We start from the raw sequence: 19,724 nt of genomic DNA on the forward strand, positions 1-19,724 counted from the left end.
ATTAGGTCAAGGTCATGATAAAGGTTAATCAGGATCAAGATCAGAATCAAAAGGAACAGAGTGTGGGAATGGGACAGGGCCGCAATTTGCAGGCATGGTGAAGTGACTTAAGTTCCTTTTAAATTTGCCACGTGCAAAGTCAGCTCTATTAGCCAATGAGGATTGAGCATTGACGAGCCACGGAGGGGTCCAGCAGGGCTGGGGAAGACACAAAGGGTCATTGCTGGGTGTCTGGTTGGCTAGTAACAAGATGTATCCAGCATCTAGGGCAGCAGTAACCTGCAAGGCCAGGCCCATAGTCACACTTTCTTATATGCTTACCTTCAGAACTCTGGCAGGTCCTTAGTGTTAGAACCTTGCTGTTAGGTTTTTTTTCCTTTGCTGGTCTCATGACCTTGTTGGCCTATTTAATCCTGCTCCGCCCTTCTGGCTTTGCTGGACTTCATTGTATATCTACTTTCTAGCTAGCCTGTGCTCTGTATCTAACGCTGTTAGTTTGCTTGGTCTACGGACCTCTATGTTCTATCTATTTTGTTTGTTCATCTGTCTGCTACTATTTCTGTTAGGAGGTGTCCCATATTCCTCCCAGTCCTTAGTACTTGTAGGGATTCCCTCCCCACATCTATAGGTCTCCGTACAGACTAGATTAGGACTTTAGCAGGTCTGATCGCAGGATCAGGTTCCCTGTTACATCGTAGGGTTTCAGCTGAGTCCTATAGTAGGGACAGATCTCCTCTCTTTCCTTAGCTTTGGTAGCAGAACATAACACTTAGCTGCCAGATCCACTGAATCTTTGCCACTCTACTGTCTGTTAAAATTTTATGTTGTACATAATGATGTCATATTATAGTGATATACAGACCATGCTAGCCACAGTTGCATTTTTCTTAAAGTGCTGTGATGCCCATTGCAGTGTTTGGCCACCAATTACTCTGGGACATAGACAGTGGAGCAGCCCTGATCTACAGAGATCTGTGGTTGGGAACCACACTAAAAAGTACAACACTTTTTTATGGAGACTTTTATGGTTGCTGTATTGCGGCTTTATGCAACTCTGAACTTGCAAAGAACCATAATGTCACTGTGTATATGAGGTGTGACAAAGTCACTGGCAGAATACTGGAGGGGAAATATTTTTCACTGAGGCTATTAGCTTCAGTGATGTGAAATGTGGAAGTCTTCTCCTGCATGGTAGGTGCAGAGAGGGTTAATCAGCCATATTTAAAAGGGCATGTTTTGTTGTGAATGGCCATAGTGCAGGTGGGAGGCCATTCACCACATCTCCACCCCAGGGTTTGGTGTGGGCTGTAAATAGCCAGCCTTGTGACTCAGGTGTGGTTCAGTATCTGGAGAGACTTGCTCCAGAGAGGAGCTTGCATGTGTTGTGCTGAACCGTGTGTGGTTACACTGAGTGGCCGCACGCCGGCCGATATACGGTCTGTGTTGCATCTTTGTATTTTGGTTTTACCGTTATGCCGAATGGGTTGTTTACTTTATGAACACTAGGTTGGTTTATGACGTTTTAGTAAACCAACCCGAAACGTAAAGAAACAGTAATCCGTGTCTACCTCTGTGTACCACCGAGCAAGCTGCTTTGCCACAGAGGCCTAAGCAAGTTTTTTTGGAGAGTTTGAACAAATTAGAGTACATGGAAACATCCCAATAGTAATGTAGAGGAATAAAACTGCATCTTTCCTAAAGATAAAATTGAATTCTTAATACGTTCTTTACGTTCGACGAGCAAGAACAGAGAGATGTTTTAACTTAAAAGTAAGCAATTTTGATCTTTATGTTGTGTCTCTCGGTATGCGGCATATTCAGATTTGCTGCTTGTATGCAGATGTCACTCCTCAGTATTGACAGCAATTAAGAGGCTAATAATTAAAAAGAGTGCCGATCTCATCAGTTGTTATCAGTGAGGGGCCATTAACCTGTAAATGAACCCAAAACAAAGTGTTACATCCCCATTTCTTAATTATCTGCAATTTCTCCCAGGAGAAGGACTCAGCAACATGACTAGGGGAAAAATATAAAAACAAGCCAGTGACGTTGGTCCTGATCAGCCAGAGCCTTATTCAGCTGCAGAAAAATAAAGAATAATTTCCAAAATATTAAGTTTTCTTCTACGCCTACCAGCCCCATCAGGGCTTAAACCCGAATCCCCCGCAAAATTGGATTCAGTCATATGCCTTTGAGGGGCCATTGACTATAATGTCGTGTCATTTTCAGCCCTATATGCCTATTGGAGGCGGAGAGCAGAATGTAATATGCTCAAATCCCATTTTGTGGGGGGTTCGGTTGAAAGTCCCGACAAGGCCACCAAACGTAGGAGAAAATGTTGTGTGAAAGGGCTCTAGAAAATACAATGGGCCTCATGTATCATAACTGTGTTAAAGTAAAACCTTATTTGTTGCCCATATCAACTAATCAGAGTTTAGCTTCCATGTCCATAACTGCACTAGGAAAATTAAAGCTGTGCTGTGATTGGTGGCTATGGATAAAGAAGAGTTTTGCCATTAGTTTTGATAAATGAGGCCTAATATTCATATTTATCTACATACACCTTGTCACGGTTTCTACATTGACTGTGGCCAAGGAACACTGGGCGTAACAGCTCAGCCGCCCTATGGAATCTGGAGGGTGCTGGATTGTCAGTTTTTTGAGTGACAGTCCAGTTATCCAATCTGATCCTCAGGCGTGCTGGCTTGTCAACAGTTTGATTGACAGACCTGCTGCTCAATCTGGTTTAGTCTGTGGGCGTTTCATCAGGAGCCTCCTATCCCTAATCATTTGCAAGGTATTTAGCTAGCTAGTTGTTAGTAGTCAGTGTCAGTTTGAAGATCTGTTTTAGATAGGTGTGTATGCTTGCTCTGTGTCTGACTCTGATCTTGCTGAAGACCCTGGATTTTGTTGTGACTACTCTTTTGGATTTCCCCTTCTGCTTTTGACATATCCTCCTGGCATTTGACCCCAGACTATTGCCTAACCACACCTTTGTCTCACCCCTCTGTACTACGAGTCCTTCTGGGATCTAACCTCGAATCCCTAGACTATTCTGTCCCATGGCTTGTCCGTGAGTAGCATCACACACCTCAGTGCCAGGGCAATAACTAAGGGGACGCAGAGGTAACAATATGCCCCATTAACTTTGGTGGCCTTAAACTTTTCTGCCACTCACGACACCAGCATAATATTATAACTGAGGACCTTGCTATAGATTTTGCATTCGGAGCTTCAAGTTCTACCATACTCGCCAACTTTTTAGTTAGTTCCAAATTCTTGACTATGTTCCTAACACACCGAAGTGACACCCCAAAATGTCCATTAGGTCGCTGTCAAAGCCTTTTGCTGGGAGGTTTTAGGAGGTTTTTGCTAGGCCCAAAAGATGTGTAAACTTGTCCAGGAAAAAGGGAGGTCTTCCCTTTTCTAAAAGCTATCAAGTATGAATTACATCACTGTTTACAGGGATGTTCCAGTTTAAATGTCATATCTAATGGGCAGAGCTGGGTTAAAATAATAAAATCAGCTGATACTCACCCTCCCTGGGTCCAGCGCCACACAAAATTTTTGACATGGATTTTTCTGCCTGAAAAATACACATCTAAAAACACTTGTAAAGGATACATGTTTTTTTGCCACTGTATTATAAGAACACGTCATTTCTGATGTTGTTTTGATGTGGTTTTTTTACATTTTTATTTCTGCATGATATTGATACATCCTTAATTATAATGTGGGGTATATCGCTATGGAGTGGTTTGACACATTTCTGCTGCAAAAACCTCACCAAAAACCATGGTAAAAATGTGCACTTTGCCGAGATTAAAGCGTGTCTCAGATGTCAGTGATTTTTCTGGTATTGAAAAAAACGGTCCTAGTTTCATCAGTGTTTTTGGTTTCAGTTCATCAATGTTCGGTTCGTGTGTCAGTTTTTACAATCAGTGTTTCATCAGTGATTTTCTCGTATGAAAAAATAAATAAATTACAAAGCTTCTTCTACCCATTTAAATGTTAATCATGGACAGCACACAGACTGCACACTGATGCACATTCACTTAAATCTTTGTCAGAGGCCTCTCACCCAGCCAACCAGTCCTGCTGCTCTGCACTGATGAGGGGCAAAAACTATAAAGCATGTGTATGCAAATCGAGTTTCTGGTTAGGCTTCTTATCCAAATCCATGTGGCAAGGTCCTTTAAGGGTCAACATTGAATGTATAGGATTCTTACCTTCTGTAGGAGACAGTAGAGTTCTTGATACTGTATAGTAAGAAAATGTTAAATCTAGTATTGCATTTTTATTGCTCATCACCATTAAATTACTTGCTGTTTTCTTAATTTGTTTAGTTATTCTTTTTAGTTATAGTTTTTACATTTCAGGTATTATTTAAAACATTTTTTATAGTACATAAAAACAGACCTTTTTTTCTCAGTGCACGGGCTTCCTTTTTACAATCCATATGTCAATTGTTTTTCACATTTGAAAAAAAAACAAAATAGTTTCTCCTGTTAACTACACAGTGAAAAAATGGACAGCACTTGGATGACACACAGATGGTATCCGAGTGCTATTTGTTTTTTGTTCATGGCCCCTTTCCCTTACATGAAACACAAATCAAAGTAAAGCGTCTTGTTTTTTTATTAATTTTTTTAAATTGGGAAAAGGCACATTGATTGTAATGGGTCCCTGTTCGTTCCTTTAAAAAAATGGATGGCACACGTAAAAAAACTGATATGTAAAAGGGCCTTTACTCAGCATGAGTGCTTCTCATTTGGCAACATGGAAACCATCAGCAAGGCAGTTAGCTGTTGTTGGTAGATTTTAACATTTATATTTATTTTTTTATTTATTACTGTACAAGAAAGTGTTGTTCCCATAAGACCCTGTGTCTGACTAACTCATTAACAATTAACAATCCCTGCAGCCTAGCTCAATAAAACATGAATGCCACCTCATTAACACATAATTATCTGTAAAGCCTGATTAAAATATACATAACTAATACCAGTTACTTACTATGTGTTACTTAGAAAACTAAGATCTATCAACAGCACCTAGGCTAGATACAAAATAAAGCATAACTAAACCAACCAAAATATGATAATCCTATTCTAATACTACGTCTGTTCTAATCATAGTTACACCCGTCGCAAAGTATGCCCTTACGTCAGATATCTAGCTAAAGGGTTAGCATTCTGCAGCACTCCAGCCTCATGTAGCTTAAAGCGAATCTGCCACTAGATTCATGCTGCCTGAACCACAGGCACCATGAAATCAGAGACTGACTGTGCTGTTGCAGCCAGGTATGTTTTACTCTAAAATGCTGCAGCGATTCACAAAAAAACATAGTTTGAAAAACCGGTGTCATAGCTCAGTTTTGGGACTCAATCCGGTGACCTCTTGCTGTGTTGTTGGTTTCCCTCTCTGCTGAGCCACAGCCTATGTGGTCTCTGTCCAACTGCTGATAGTTCCCGTCTTTGCCTTCCTTTCCTTGGTTTGCTTCTATTCAGGTGTCTCTCTCTTACACATTTTGTTCTGTGCCATCACATCTTGGGAGGGGCTATTTATACTCACCTTGCCCCTTCTTTCTTTGCTGATTATATATCAAGGTTGATGGTGTTATGCACACATGGTAGTAAACACGGGGATAAAGGATCTAACTAAGAAAAAACTGCACAAACCCCACCCGATTCCTGTACAGGCTATAGTATCCAGCATCACAGGCCCTAGCAGCTTCATCGTGACCTGGATAAACCCTGAGGGTATGTGCAGATGAGTCTCCCAGCCTACGGCCCCAATGCTGCGGAGGAGCCGCGCGCAGATATGCAAATGAACTCCGCCTTTTTTTAAAAAAAAACTACGGACTTTCCCCATAGAGATTAGGTCTATGGGGAAAGTCCGCATGCAGACCCGCAGGAGAAATTGACATGCTGCGGTCTGGAAAGATGCGCCGCATGCCAGTTTCCGCGGGTGCACAGAGACACATAGTCGACATGAGATTTGTACAAATCCCATCCACTATGCTGTAACAGCTGGCCGCTGCGGGTTTGACGCTGCATAAGTCCGCAGCATCAAATCCGCAGAGGCTCCGAATGGTCTGCACACACTCTGAAGGTAGAACTAGAGAAGACAACTCTCCCTAGAGAAGACCTGGCTCCCTAAAAGGCCATCGAGTGTATCACTTACCTCCTAAGGAATCGAGGTAGATTACAGGGTAAAAAAGAAACCTCAGCAGTACAATTATCTGACTTGCTTCCTAGAAACTTAGAAGTAGGACTAGAACTCCAAGCAGAACCCACTAAAGACTATCACCAGCAGAGAAGACCAGTATGGGGTAGGTTTAAATAGTAGCACCTGCAGTGTGATAGGATAGGCTAGATAACAAATGAAAAACACCTGCTGTCCGACAAGAGTGGACAAAGGCAAAAGGTAATCAGCACCCAGACAGCGACAGAACCTGCTGTGACTCAGCGGACAGAGATGCCAACAGAAGAGCACAGGACCGCCAAATTGGATCCTGAGGCATGACAGATGGGTGTTTGGAGTTCCAGTTCCATAGATATAGAATAGAATAGAGATTATCTTGTTTAGTAATCTCAGTTGCTTTCCTGCAGTCTGTTTGTGAGTTATCCTCCCCAGCACCCTTTCCTTTCTTCCACATTTGGAGTCTGGGAGGTTTTCAATTAGTCTGTTTATTTTTTGGTTCTCTATATTTTTCCCTGTCCATCCTGTGTGAACGTGTTTAGTTTCTTACCCTGGGTCCTGGTGTCTCTCTGCATGCTCTCCTTTCTCTTTATAGGATTTATGTGCGGCATCTCCTCTGGTTCCTCAGGAGGTATGAGAAACCCCTTGATGGCCTTTTAGGGAGCCAGGTTTGAGGAGTTGGTTTTTAGTTGTGCGGTTAGGGACTTTTCTAGTCTGTACCGGGATCAGTTGGGTGTAGGGGTGATATCTTCCTTTATTAGTCCTTTCCTTCCTCCGTTATTTTATGTGAATGTGTGAACACCTTCATAACAGCTGGGAGGAGACTATAGGAGAGAGCCCTTACTAGTCAAATGAGGTCCCAACAGTTGATTGACACGTCTCTCCCATGAGTTTGTATATAGGGAGAGATCTTTCAATTAATTAGAAAAAAGCAGGTAGAAGTCTTCTGGGGTCGTCATTGAACTAATCCCGTCTCTCTCCATAGTCCCCAGTTGTCTTTTAAAAATATGTTAACTCTGAAACACAGCATAGTTTCAGAGTAAAACATACCTGTTTGCAATCACACAGCTAGTGTCTGATTAATGCTGCCTGAGGTTCGAGTAGCATGAATCTAATGATAGGTTTTCTTTAAAGCGTACTTGTCATTTCTGGTGGCTTTTCAGAATAAACCATCATGTGTGTATAGATGAGAAATACCAATATTTATGGCCACTATATGACTTGTATTCTGCAGTTTTCACCAGTTTTCTCATCTGTTGTGGCTGTGTCTGTGATTTTCATCGTTCTCTGAGCTGGAGGGTTGAGACTAGCTGCTATGATAACTCTCATACGACAGAAGCAGCACAGCATGGAAAACATTATACAGCAGTATTGAGCTGTGTGGCTGTAAATCCACAATTGAAGTGAAAAACATTTTCTGAAATCCACAGCACGATCTGGCTGTCTGTCTGCTCTCTCTCTGTACTGGGTTCTCCTCACTCTTCCGTCACCATAGAGTGTAATCTGATACTTGAGTGAGCTTACAGTCCATCTTGCTTTCACAAAGACAGATTTGTGCTGTGTTTTTGAGAGTTTATGGTAAGTTCAAGAGAAAGGGGAAAAAAATAAGTGTCTCATAAATGGAGAAAGATTTTTCTGATAAGATATATTACAAACTACTACTAGTCTATGCAAACATTGTTGAAGACGAAATACTACCTTACCATGCCTACCGCTCCCATTCCGATGCTTTCTAGGTCTTCTGCTGGTTTCTGTATTTCCTACTTTGGATGGACATATGACCCCTAATGCTAATCATTGCCTGCAACAGTGACCATTATATCACAGATACAGCTAATGATTGGCAGCAGTGGTCACATATCTATCCATATCAAGCAGGAAGTGCAAAGACTGGGGGAGGAACCCTAGAGTCATTGGACATGGAGATATGGAACAAGGTTTCGATTGATCAGGTACTATTACTTATTTTACAGCATACAGACATTTTTTTTATTATTTTTTTAAAGTAGCCAGACAACTCCTATAAAGTATAAATTAAAGCTATTTTCCCACACACAAAAGTTCATTTTAATCAATAGATCTTGGAATAATAATATGTTCCACAATTGGATGTGTTTAAATAAAATGTTGCTGTGCTGAGATAATCTTATAAATGTGCCCCTGCTGTGTACTGTGTAATGGCTGTGTCTGACCGTACAGGAACATGGTCTGATCATACCACAGCTCCTGGGCAAGCGAGGAAGGAAAAGAGTATACAGACATTACAGCAGGGGATCACAGCTGATTCTTTTTCTTTGAAGTAAAACATTGTTTAAAAACAGTCAGTGAAATGTTTTACCTCACAAAAAGAATCAGCTGTGATCCCCTGCTGTCCTGTCTGTATACTCTTTTGCGTCCTCCCCTGCCCAGGAGCTGTGGTATGATCAGACCATGTTCCTGTACGATCAGACACAGCCATTACACAGTACACAGCAGGGGCACATTTATAAGATTATCTCAGCACAGGAACATTTTATTTAAACACATCCAATTGTGGAACTTATTAGTATTCCAAGATCTATTGATTAAAATTAACTTTCATTCGTGGGAAAACCCCTTTAAGGGCTATTATTTAAAGGGATTTTTGCATATAAGGCCGCCCCCATTAGGATCTATAAATATCATGGCGCAGTATTCCCCACTTAGTATCCCACTTTTTCATCCAGAATGAGACACTCTTTACAAGTGGTTCCCATTCTGGTAGTTCCAAGATGTACTTGTATTACAATACTACTGACTCGATGTGACTTTTCCCAACAAAATCATATTTTTTTTAAAGTGCGCCGGGATCTGAGTCCATCAGTCGCATATTAAAAAGGGTTGTAAAAAATACCGATACTGAACAATTAAGGTTTGAGAATAAATTGTATGTATTTTAGGATCAGTTACCATGTTTTTTTAAATATGTTCCACTTTTGGTTATTCTAGCTACAATTCCCACTTCTCACTTCCCAATACATATTTTATGATTGACTAATTTCTACTATTTTTATTTCCAGCAGGTACAAGCTTCACAAATGAAGAACATCCTACTCAAAATACAGCTCTGACTTCAAAGGAGATCCCCAAGGGTATGAATAGGACAATCCTGGAAGTGTGTAGTGGCACTGTCGCACCCCGCAGGAGTTTGCTTCCAGCTAAGAAAACAACCACATCACCTGCTGGTAAGCAATTCTATTCCAGATAACATCCCTGCTATAACTCGCCATCTGCATTATCCCAACAGGAAGGAAACTATTTCTCATTAAGTTAAATGAATGTTTTTCTTCTGCCTCCTATAATGACAAAGCAGAACCATCAGCCTGTCTAATGGCAAGTGATACCTAGAATTTACTACAGAACCCACAATGCCATAAAAATATCATAGAAACAGATTTTGACTTTTTTATAGTTACTGAAATTCTAAGAAATATAAAAAAAATAAATGCAAATAATTAATATAGTAATAATAAATAATTTTTAATTATAATAGTGTTGCACATTATTATGAATTTAGGAGGTTGTTCACCTTTTGGGACATTTTTTTTTCTTAATTATATGCATGTATTTTTGGCAAAAAAATATTTTTTTGCAATTGGTTTCATTAAAAATGTTGTCTTCTATGACCAATGTGTTGCACTGTCTATTGATGGCTGTAGAATGGGTTAAATGAGAATCTGTCAGTGAGCTTATCCTGAGGGTCTAACAGGAGAGTTTCTAACCCTTTAATTCTCAGCTCCTCTCAGCTAATTTATGACTATAATCCACATCATAGTGGAATGTGCTGGTGAACAAAGAGCCCGAAAAAGCAAAACTGTGCTAATTTTGCAATCAAAATGAATTGCAAAAATAATTTTTGGCCCCAAATACATAAATTTAAGGTAAAAATAAAAGTTATCCCAGAGGTGGATAAGTCAATTAATTCAGAAAACAATTGTATAATAATAATAATAATAATAATAATTGTTTAATAATATTAATAATAGTTGTAAATTATTTTATTATTATTGTTATACTATTATTATGTTATGTTGTTGTTGCTGTTATTATTATTGTTGTTATATTTTATTATTATTGTTATACTATTATTATTATGTTATATTGTTGTTGCTGTTGTTATTATTATTGTTGTTATATTTTATTATTATTGTTTTTGATAAATATTATTATACAATTTATATTTAGAATAATTACAATATTACATTATTATACACATTATTTATAAATTATATAATGATACTAGTATTAATAATCATTATTATACAATTATTTTCAGAATAATTAAAATAATACTTTATTTGGCACATTATCCTTATTTTTTATTTAATAATAATAATAATAATAATAATTATTATTAATATATGTATACATGTTTATAATAATGCATTATTTTAATAAGAATTACTAATTTATATGTAAAAAAATACATCACTTTTTAAAATATAATTAGGTTATAGGTAAACTATTAAATTGTAAAAAAAATACCTTGTATTGTGTTTTGTTGAATTGACAGAAAATGGTGCAGTTACTTGTTATATATTTATTGGTATAGTATCTGGCTTTTATTTTTCTCCACATTGCATACCCTATCAGATTTTATACTTGGATCCTGCTCTGGACACCAAATCATAATACAAGGTCAAATCTCCTATAGATATGAAGTTATTCACCATAATGAGTGTTTTGTACTTTTGGACAAGGAGAGTAGAGACTTTAGGAACAGTGTGAGAAAGTCTAAGGTCGGACTCGACCATAATAATTTTTCAGTCAAAAAGAGATGGCCTTAATAAAACATATGTGGGGCCCTACGGTATTTCTGTACTTTGCTTATTTCATATAGAGGTATACAAAGATTTTGTGTTGGATTACGCATTAATCTGCCCCCCCCTCCCAAATAATCATGGAATGTTCCTTCGGATGCCCTATTACAGAGGATTTCTCATCTTGACGCTTTGCTGCTAAAGGAGAAGTTATCCTTCCACTATACATATGGTCCATAAAACCGAGCAGCAGGGATTCTGTGTGCCTCCATACAACTCCACCATTTGCATGAAGACTAACGATGATATTAGCCAATTGCTTGTCTTGGATTTAGCCTGTAACTTTAGTATTCCTTGCCAGCTTGGTGGTTCTGTGGTTAAATTTTTTTACATAAATGAATGTATTTTTGGGTAAAAAACTTTTTTTGCAATTGGGTTTTATTCCAAAATTTGAATTGTTTGGCTTCTATATCCTCTATATATTAAAGCACATGGCAAACTGCAGAATGAGTTATCAGTAAATTCATCAGTGGGCTCATCTTACAGCAGTCTATAACTCTAATCTTTTCTCTCCTGGAACCACCTATACTTTCAATTATTCATAAATCATTTTAGGAGGTGATTCAAGGGAAGATGGATAAGAGTTACAGCCTAAAACAGCCAGATGAGCTAACTGACAGATTTAACTTCAGCATCCTTTATTTATCACTGTACATAGCAGACTGTGAATAACTTAACAGTTTAACATTTTTAAGGAATATATATTGCAAAAATGCTTTTTACACAAAAATATACACATTTCAGTGAAAAAAAGCTTTTAAAAGTGTTAATTTTATTCGAATGTAGAATATACTGTTTCCTTGCAGAATGGGTTAATCAAAGAAAAAACTTTTTGACAGTTAGGGTGATTAATGAGTGGAACAGGCTGCCACGAGAGGTGGTGAGTTCCCCTTCAATGGACGTCTTCAAACAGAGGCTGGACAGACATCTGTCTGAGATGATTTAGTGAATCCTGCTTTGAGCAGGGGGTTGGACCAGATGACCCAGGAGGTCCCTTCCAACTCTACCATTCTATGACTCTATGACTCTAAGCCAGTATAAAAGCAAAGGCAGAGAATGCAGCAGCCATGCATTGGAGTTAGAGGCTATACAGAGGACATCAGAATGCACAGTTCAGACATAGTGTGGTGTAAGACTGCAGCACTGAAGATAAAACATGGGAGTAGTAGTCTTTTGCCGGGGGTAGGGGTTGAGGGAGGGGTACAGTAGGGTCACCATACCATGCGTGTGGAGGGTACTGTGGAAGAATTCACTGTGGGGGTATCATACTGTGTTTGGGGGGCATTTTTGCAGGCATCATACTTTATTGGGGTAATGAAAGGGCAATCTCCTGGCTTCAATAGGAGGAAAATTACTTTGTAAGCGCTGCAAAGTTGTGAGATCTGCTCTTATGTGACCCCACTGAATATTAAGATTTTTTTTTTGAAGGAGTGCGGGCAATTAGAACTTCTGCTATGGGACCCCATGATTGCTTTGTCCACTCCTGTAAGTAACAAGAAAGAAAAGAAAGAACTATGCAAAAATGTTGAGCTCACCAAATAAAAATAGTCTTTATTCTGGTACAAGGACAAATCAAAGCACACAGTTAAAAACATTTAAAAAGCCAAAGGGCTACATAATAATAAACTGGGTATGTCCATAATAAGAGTAAGGCCACGGCCCCACTATCAGTATTTGGTCAGTATTCGGTCAGTATTTTTTCTCAGGAGTGGGAGCCAAAACCAGGTGAGGAGCAATCAGAGAAAAGGTATAATAGAAACAAGTCACCAATTCTGCATTTATCACCCACTCCTGGTCTTGGCTCCCACTCCTGAGAAAAAATACTAACCGAAAACTGACCAAATACTGATAGTGGGGCCATGGCCTAACACCTTTCCTCATATGTCCAAATGGTAGCAATTGACAGAGAACCCCATATAAAGAAAGATGTCACAGTTAAAGATGGATATTAATGGTAGTGGCAATGGTAGAGTCTAGTGTTGAGCGAACATGCTCGACACTACTCGGTACTCGCCCGAGCATCACACTACTCGGGATGTTCGGCGAGCACCGAGCATTTCCGGGTTACTCGGGCGGGAGCTCGGGTCTCCGCCCTGCATGTTTGGCGCTCTTTACAGAGCCAATGAACATGCAGGGATTGCCAGCCAGTCACTGTAATGCTGCAGCCATGTTGGTTGTGGGAATTACAGTGATTGGCTGGCCGCACAGCGTCACCTCGAGTATTTAAAACGGGGCGCCGCCATCTTGGACCCAGTCGCTCCGGATTAGACAGTGTAGGGACAGCGCTGCTGATTTAGGGAGAGATATAAACTGCGAAATAGTTAGTGTAGGTTCTGTAAAGGCTGCCAGAACAAACAAACAAAGTCCTTTTCAGGACTAATATCCATCCCAGATATCAGGCAGGCAGGCTGTATAGGAGACACAGTGGTTATACCAGCAAACACTGCATTACAGTCCTGTGTGCTCCTGTTGCTGAAATTGCTGGACTTAGCACCAGGTGTCGGGGGCCAAGAAAAATCCTTTTTTTTTCATCTAAATCCTCCTTTTTTTTTCCTCCTTCACACTGTACAAATACTCGTCTTATTAACCTTTTAGTGTGTCCCCCCCCCCCAAAAAAAAAGCGTGTCTCTGATTTTTCAGACACAAATATAACTGTTGAAAATAGTCTGGTGTAGGCTAGAGAAACAGAAGTGTTGTTTTGCACTTCCACGGTTCAAACCTCTGTATTATCCATTTTGGGCCATTTGTATCTAAAAAAAAAAAAGCAGTTTGAGTGTGTTGCTCACTGTTCAGCCGCAAATATCTCTATTTAAAAAAGTGTGGTATATCCCAGTAAACAATAACTGTGGTTTTGCCATCCCATGGTAAAAAATCTCTATTGTTCAGGTTTTGGTAGTTTTTTCCGTAAAGAAAAACAGTAGTGTCTCCTGACTGTTGTGACACAAAAATATATCTGTTGAAAATAGTCTTGTGTAGGCCCGACATCCCAGTGTGGTTTCGCAGTTCCACGGGTCAAATCGCTGTACTATCCAGTTTTGGGCCTTTGGTATCTAAAAAAAAAAGCAGTTTGAGTGTGTCGCTCACTGTTCAGCCGAAAATATCTCTATTTAAAAAAGTGTGGTATACCCCAGTAAACAATAACTGTGGTTTTGCCATCCCATGGTAAAAAATCTCTATTATTCAGCTTTTGGTAGTTTTTTCCGTAAAGAAAAACAGTAGTGTCTCCTGACTGTTGTGACACAAAAATATATCTGTTGAAAATAGTCTTGTGTAGGCCCGACATCCCAGTGTGGTTTCACAGTTCCACGGGTCAAATCGCTGTACTATCCAGTTTTGGGCCTTTGGTATCTAAAAAAAAAAGCAGTTTGAGTGTGTCGCTCACTGTTCAGCCGCAAATATCTCTATTTAAAAAAGTGTGGTATACCCCAGTAAACAATAACTGTGGTTTTGCCATCCCATGGTAAAAAATCTCTATTATTCAGCTTTTGGTAGTTTTTTCCGTAAAGAAAAACAGTAGTGTCTCCTGACTGTTGTGACACAAAAATATATCTGTTGAAAATAGTCTTGTGTAGGCCCGACATCCCAGTGTGGTTTCGCAGTTCCACGGGTCAAATCGCTGTACTATCCAGTTTTGGGCCTTTGGTATCTAAAAAAAAAGCAGTTTGAGTGTGTCGCTCACTGTTCAGCCGCAAATATCTCTATTTAAAAAAGTGTGGTATACCCCAGTAAACAATAACTGTGGATTTGCCATCCCACGGTAAAAAATCTCTATTATTCATAGAATCATAGAATCATAGAATGGTAGAGTTGGAGGCAGGGCCGGCTCCAGGTTTTTCTGGGCCCCGGGCGAAAGAGTCTCAGTGGGCCCCTTTAACACATACCACGATTCATGATGCAGAGATACCGCAGAGAAATATATATATATATAGTACAATGCAAAGATTTCACTTCTTACATTACATGAGTGATATCTACTGTAAATTCCACAATAGCTCAGAAACCGGTGAATCGCTCCACACAGAATAGTGGCCCCCATATAAGGCTCCATACGGAATACTGGCCCCCATATAACGCTTCATACGGAATACTGGCCCCCATATAAGGCCCCATAAGGAATACTGGCCCCCATATAAGGCCCCATACGGAATACTGGCCCCCATATAAGGCTCCATGCGGAATACTGACCCCCATATAAGGTTCCATACGGAATACTGGCCCCCATATAAGGCTCCATACGGAATACTGGCCCCCATATAAGGCTCCATATGGAATACTGGCCCCCATATAAGGCTCCATGCAGAATACTGACCCCCATATAAGGTTCCATGCGGAATACTGACCCCCATATAAGGCTCCATGCGGAATACTGGCCCCCATATAAGGCTCCATACGGAATACTGGCCCCCATATAAGGCTCCATACGGAATACTGGCCCCCATACGGAATACTGGCCCCCATATAAGGCTCCATACGGAATACTGGCCCCCATATAAGGCTCCATACGGAATACTGGCCCCCATATAAGGCTCCATACGGAATACTGGCCCCCATACGGAATACTGGCCCCCATATAACGCTCCATACAGGATACCGGTCCCCATATAATGCCCCATACAGGCTGTCCCCCCCTTATAATGCTCCATGCAGGCTGTTACCCCCCACATAATGCCCCATACAGGCTGCCCCCCCCTTTATAATGCCCCATGCAGGCTGTTCCCCACCTTATAATGCCCCATGCAGGCTGTCACCCCTCCTCTTTATAATGCCCCATGCAGGATGTCACCCCTCCTCTTTATAATGCCCCATGCAGGATGTCCCCCCCCCCTCTTTATAATGCCCCATGCAGGCTGTTCCCCACCTTATAATGCCCCATGCAGGCTGTCACCCCTCCTCTTTATAATGCCCCATGCAGGATGTCCCCCCCTCTCTTTATAATGCCCCATGCAGGATGTCCCCCCCTCTCTTTATAATGCCCCATGCAGGATGCCCCCCGCCCTTCTCTTTATACTGCCCCATGCCTCCATACATTAAAAAAAAAAAATCAAATACTCACCTCCCTTCTCCTCACCTGCTACCTGCTGCCCGCTGCTCGGGTCCGAACTCCAGCGTTGTCGGCGTCTTCCCGCTCAGCGCTCCCTGTGACGGCTCAGGGGAGGGCGCGGTGTAAAGACGTCACCGCGCCCTCTGACCTGAGACGTCACAGGGAGCGCAGAGCAGGAAGACAGCTGATCTGCGGAGGCACGGGGAGAGGTAAGTATCCGCCTGCCGGGCCCTGAGCAAGCGGCGGAGAAGGGCGGGCGCTGACACCGCTCTCCTCCGCCCATAGCCCAGCGGGGTGCGCGACCGCCAGTGGGCCCCTCTGCCTGCTCAGGGCCCCGGCATTTGCCCGGGTGCGCCGGGTGCTGACGCCAGCCCTGGTTGGAGGGGACCTCCTGGGTCATCTGGTCCAACCCCCTGCTCAAAGCAGGATTCACTAAATCATCTCAGACAGATTTCTGTCCAGCCTCTCTTTGAAGACGTCCATTGAAGGGGAACTCACCACCTCTCGTGGCAGCCTGTTCCACTCATTAATCACCCTAACTGTCAAAAAGTTTTTTCTAATATCTAATCTGTGTCTCCTCCCATTTAGTTTCATCCCATTGCTTCTAGTCTTTCCTTGTGCAAATGAGAATAAAGAGGATCCTTCTACAATGTGACAGCCCTTGACATACTTGTAGACAGCTATTAAGTCTCCTCTCAGTCTTCTTTTTTGCAAGCTAAACATTCCCAAATCCTGCAACCGTTCCTCATAGGACATGGTTTGCAGACCAGTCATCATTCTGGTCGCTCTTCTCTGAACTTGCTCCAGTTTGTCTATGTCTTTTTTAAAATGTGGTGCCCAAAACTGTACACAGTATTCCAGATGAGGTCTGACCAAAGAGGAGAAAAGACCGATAATGACTTCACGTGATCTAGACTGTATGCTTCTGTTAATACATCCCAGAATTGTATTTGCCTTTTTTGCTGCTGCATCACACTGTTGACTCATGTTCAGTCTATGATCTATTAGTATACCTAAGTCTTTTTCACATGTACTGTTGCTTAGCTCTATTCCTCCCATTCTGTATATGCTTTTTTCATTTTTTTTGCCCAGATGTAGTACTTTGCATTTTTCCCTTTTAAAAACCATTCTGTTGGTTGCTGCCCACTGCTCCAGTTTATTTAGGTCTTTTTGAATCCTCTCTCTCTCTTCTCTAGTATTAGCTATCCCTCCTAGCTTTGTGTCATCAGCAAATTTAATCAGTTTACCCTCAATTCCTTCATCTAAATCATTGATGAAGATGTTGAACAATACAGGTCCCAGGACGGAGCCCTGTGGTACCCCACTTGAGACATTCATCCAGCTGGATGTGAAGCCATTAACAACCACCCTTTGAGTCGGATCACTAAGCCAGTTATGAATCCACCTAACAGTTGCCTGGTCCATTGCATACTTGGTCATTTTTTCAATAAGGATGGTGTGAGATACTTTGTCAAATGCTTTGCTGAAGTCAAGATATACTATATCTACAGCATTTCCCTGATCCACCCAGTCAGTGATTCTGTCATAGAAGGAAATTAAGTTAGTCTGACATGACTTGTTAGTTACAAACCCATGCTGACTCTGGTTAATCACTTCATTCTTATCCAGGTACTTACATACATGTTGTTTAATAATTTGTTCAAAGATCTTTCCTGGTATACAAGTCAGACTCACCGGCCTATAGTTCCCTGGGTCCACCTTCTTCCCCTTTTTGAAGATAGGAACAACATTTGCTCTTCTCCAGTCTTCTGGGACTTCTCCTGTTCTCCAAGAATTTTCAAAGATTATGGAGAGTGGTTCTAAAATTTCTTCTACGATCTCCTTCAGTACTCTGGGGTGTAACTCATCTGGACCTGGAGACTTGAACTCATTTATGTTCGCTAAATATTCCCTCACAATCTTTCTGTTTACAGATAACTTGGATTCCTCTATTCCTTTAAAAGGACAGTGAAGATCAGCTGATGTTACATTTTCTTTCTGAGAGAAAACAGATGCAAAATAGGAGTTAAAAAGTTCGGCCTTCTCAACATCCTCTCTTACCATTTCTCCATTTTCATCCTGTAAAAATCCTATAGCATCTTTGACTTTTCTTTTACTTTTGACATACCCTCAAAATCCTTTTTTATTGCTTTTGACATCTCTTGCAAGCCTTAATTCATTGTCTGCTTTAGCTAACCTGATACGTGCCCTGCAGGATCTGCAGACTGCATTATAATCTTCTTTAGATATGCCTCCCTCTTTCCATTTAATAAACATTTCTTTCTTTCTTTTTAGCATGTGTTTAAGTTCTGTGTTCATCCATCCTGGTTTCCTTAAATACTTCCCATTCTTCCTACTTTTCGGGATTGTTAACGATTGTGCTTTGAGAATCTCATTTTTAAAAATTTCCCATCCTTCCTGGACATTTTTGTCCTTAAGGACATCCAGCCATTGGATCCCTCCTATTCTCTTTCTGAGTCTCTTAAAATCTGCCTTTCTAAAATCTAACCTTGAAGTTTGAGTCTTCACATGTCTTCCTCCTCTAGTTATCCAAAATTCTATAATAGCATGATCGCTGCCTCCTAGGGTCCCAGCCACCTTTACCTCCTCAACCATTTCCTCCCTGTTTATAAGGATTAGATCCAAAGTAGCAGATCCCCTTGTTTTCTCCCCTACCTTTTGGAAGATAAAATTGTCAGCAAGAGAGGATAAGAATTTGCTTGACCTGTTAGTTTTACTTGAGAGAGATTCCCAACAAATGTCTGGATAGTTGAAATCTCCCATGACCACTACGTCATATTTTTTGGAGAACTTGGTCATTTGATACATAAAGAGTTCATCCATATCTTCAGCTTGCCCAGGTGGCCTGTAGTAAATGCCTACAATGGTGTCCTTTCTGTTGTTCTCTCCTTGTATTCTTACCCAAACAGTTTCCACAGAACTCCCAGTCTCTGAAGCTTCAATCTCTGTGCAGATATACGCTTTTCTAACATACAATGCGACACCTCCTCCTCGTTTATCAAGTCTGTTTCTTGCAAATAAGTTGTATCCTTTTAGCCTTGTATTCCAATCATGTGTATCGTCCCACCAAGTTTCAGTGATTCCAATGACATCATATTCCTTTTCCTGCATTAGTAGTTCCAATTCTCCTTGTTTGTTGCCCATGCTTTGTGCATTTGTATAAAAACATTTTAGTTTGTGATTGGTTTCTCTTCCTCCCATATTTTTATTATTTAAATTGTTTTGTCTTTGTTCTTCCTTTCCACTTCCAGTAGCAGAGATCTCAATAGTATTTGTCAGCTGTATGGCTTTTTCTGGCCTTTTGCTTCCCTTCCCACATTGTTCTAGTTTAAAGCTCTCCTGATGAGTGTAGCAAGGCGACTTCCAAATACACGTTTTCCAGTCTTCGTAAGGTGCACCCCATCTCTAGCAAGTAGTCCATCGTATAGGTAATTCATTCCGTGATCCAGAAATCCAAATCCTTGTTGACGGCACCATCGACGTAGCCAGTTGTTCACCTGTAGAATCTTATTCCACCTCATTGTTCCATGGCCATCCACTGGGAGGATGGATGAGAAGACCACCTGCACTCCCAATTCTTTCACTTTCTTGCCTAAGTCTTCAAAGTCACTGCAGATGGT

At 40.8% G+C, this 19,724-nt stretch overlaps 1 protein-coding gene across 2 annotated transcripts in view; it reads left to right on the plus strand.

The window, feature by feature from the left end:
* The window catches only part of MTUS2 (microtubule associated scaffold protein 2), an 833,540-nt gene that overhangs the window by 613,652 nt on the left and 200,164 nt on the right, over positions 1-19,724 (plus strand). For both annotated transcript variants that reach the window (XM_073662484.1, XM_073662485.1), the window contains exon 5: positions 9,243-9,407. In XM_073662484.1, coding sequence (XP_073518585.1) covers positions 9,243-9,407 — 165 coding nt within the window. The remainder of the gene's footprint in view (positions 1-9,242; positions 9,408-19,724) is intronic.

The sequence above is a fragment of the Phyllobates terribilis genome, unplaced genomic scaffold (assembly GCF_046119375.1).
Source record: "Phyllobates terribilis strain yellow unplaced genomic scaffold, ASM4611937v1 Scaffold_2__4_contigs__length_985480577, whole genome shotgun sequence".
NCBI lineage: Eukaryota > Metazoa > Chordata > Amphibia > Anura > Dendrobatidae > Phyllobates > Phyllobates terribilis.